The sequence below is a fragment of the Scomber scombrus genome, chromosome 1, assembly GCF_963691925.1.
Source record: "Scomber scombrus chromosome 1, fScoSco1.1, whole genome shotgun sequence".
NCBI classification, from domain to species: domain Eukaryota; kingdom Metazoa; phylum Chordata; class Actinopteri; order Scombriformes; family Scombridae; genus Scomber; species Scomber scombrus.
Window position 1 is genome coordinate 15,178,052 of NC_084970.1, and position 2,140 is coordinate 15,180,191.

General features: G+C 44.5%; 1 protein-coding gene across 1 annotated transcript in view; it reads left to right on the forward strand.

Annotated features, from left to right (window-relative positions):
• The first annotated feature begins 285 nt into the window (after positions 1-285).
• Positions 286-2,140, forward strand: part of kif26ba (kinesin family member 26Ba) — an 84,400-nt gene continuing 82,545 nt past the window's right edge. The window contains 2 exon segments of the mRNA XM_062445138.1: positions 286-345; positions 1,393-1,785. Coding sequence (XP_062301122.1) covers positions 286-345; positions 1,393-1,785 — 453 coding nt within the window.

The following is a 2,140-nucleotide window of genomic DNA, read 5'->3' on the forward strand; positions in this document are numbered from 1 at the left end:
ATGAATTATCAGTCTGTTTTTTAAGTAGTGATTCAAGGGCTTTCTATTGAAGCAACAAAAACAGCAAGACCGTCTAGGATTTTTTATTCTTGGCGACGAAATGGGGATGTATCCAGTTTCCACATGCATTTAAGTGGCGCGAGGTTGCCTCCAGATTGACAAGAGCAAACTGCAGGGGCGTTTAGTTAATTGAAATCGATCCTGTGGTCTCTTTTTGAATGTGAAGCAGCAGCAGAGGTTCTTTCTCCTCTCCTCTCCTCCTCCCCACCTCCGCTCACCTCCAACATGACTTCACTGTCGGGGACCAAGGAGAGGTCTGTGAGCAGCCGGAGCAGAAAATATGGGGTAGGTTATTCATTACAGTACCCGGGGGGTGGGTGCACCTCAGTTACCTATAAGCCTGGTAAATGTAAAAACTTATCATCCATATAGTGATGTATGCACCTCATCATCTCAGACTGCACACTCCTTTAACTTGCAAAATGTAGTTTTATAACCTCTTTCAGGCTGATGTAAGAATGAAACAGATGTAATACGAAGAATGGAGCTTTCAGGGGAAAGCACACTTTGGATTTGTGTTCATGCAGTGTTATGCGTTTTCACTGGCAGAGCTCCCAGTTTTTCTTAATTAGCCTATCTCTAATTGAGAGGACCATACAGCTAAATCAGGTATTACTCACCCACATGTCTTTGCCTACCACCTACAACTTAAAAAACATTAATTTATAAGGCAGGATTGGCTCATTATACCCAACCTCTCCACTTGGAGATGTTTGATTATTCCTATCTATCAGCCTACTCATTCCTGCCCTTGTGAGGGATTACAGTATCTATAGAACCCAACCTCTCCGGCTACCACCACATCAATGGGTCTTTTGTCTCTAAGTGGATTTACCCAGTCGCAAAATGTCTACATTTCAAGTCTTTGTGGCTCATTTGATGTTTGCATGTGGCTGTCTGAGTAGAGAAAAATGATACAGGTCGAGGCACAGAATCGGTCTTGATCCCTGTTTAGATATTAGTGGAAGAGTCCAATATGTTGAGTGCCTTGACTTGGGTTGTAGCAGCATCGTGGTAATTGTCTGTGTGTTGTTAACTTGATTTAATGCCATGATTTTATATTATTTTGCTTCAGACTGGCTTTTTTCATGACACACATTTGACTTGACAGGGCAGAAAAGCACAGGTGTAACTAATAGCATTAACGACAATGTTCTATTTTGTTTGTACCAGTGAGGCACAATAGCAGGGACCAACACTGCAAAAAAGTGGAATGTAGCTATAATTATTAATGAATGTTATTAATTACACCTGTGTTTTTCCTAGCATGAAAATGTCTACTGAGAAAAGGGCCTATGACTCAAGTTTTCTTCTCTTTTTAATTTCTTGCAGGTGCCCGACACTTCCCCCACCAAATCTGCCTCCTTTTTTCCAGACACATGGTACCGAAAGGCTTATGAGGAAACCTCACGGTCCAGCATGCGGCCCACCCCGGAGGGTGCCGGCTCCATGCCGAGCTCCACAGGTACCCCATCTCCTGGATCAGGAATCTCCTCACCAGGGTCATTCTCTGGATCACCAGGGACCATCTCACCTGGGATTGGCACAGAATCTCCGGGTTCTCTTGGTGGCTCCCCAGGTTTTGGGACGGGATCCCCAGGATCAGGCAGTGGAAGTTCCCCTGGTAGTGAAAGAGGGATATGGTGTGAGAACTGCAACGCTAGGCTGACAGAGCTGAAAAGACAGGCATTGAAACTGCTCATCCCTGGACCTTACTCCAGCAAGGTAAAAAAAACAGATTGTTATTCTTCCCCCTTGGTATAATTGTGTGTGTGTGTGTGTGTGTGTGTGTGTGTGTGTGTGTGTGTGTGTGTGTGTGTGTGTGTGTGTGTGTGTGTGTGTGTGTGTGTGTGTGTGTGGTGTGTGAATCCTGTTAGATACATTGATAATTCTTTGTGCTCCCTCGTCTGTCATGTGGTGGTGAGTTGGTTGTGCACAGCAGCATAGCCTCCTAAAATAACTTGTTCCTTCATTAGCTGTGGCATTTGGACAGTGACACTTATTAACTTGGTTGCCCATGAAAGATTGGGCCTCTAATCATTCCCTTGCTTACCGTACTGCTGTGTAGTCAGGGTTATTG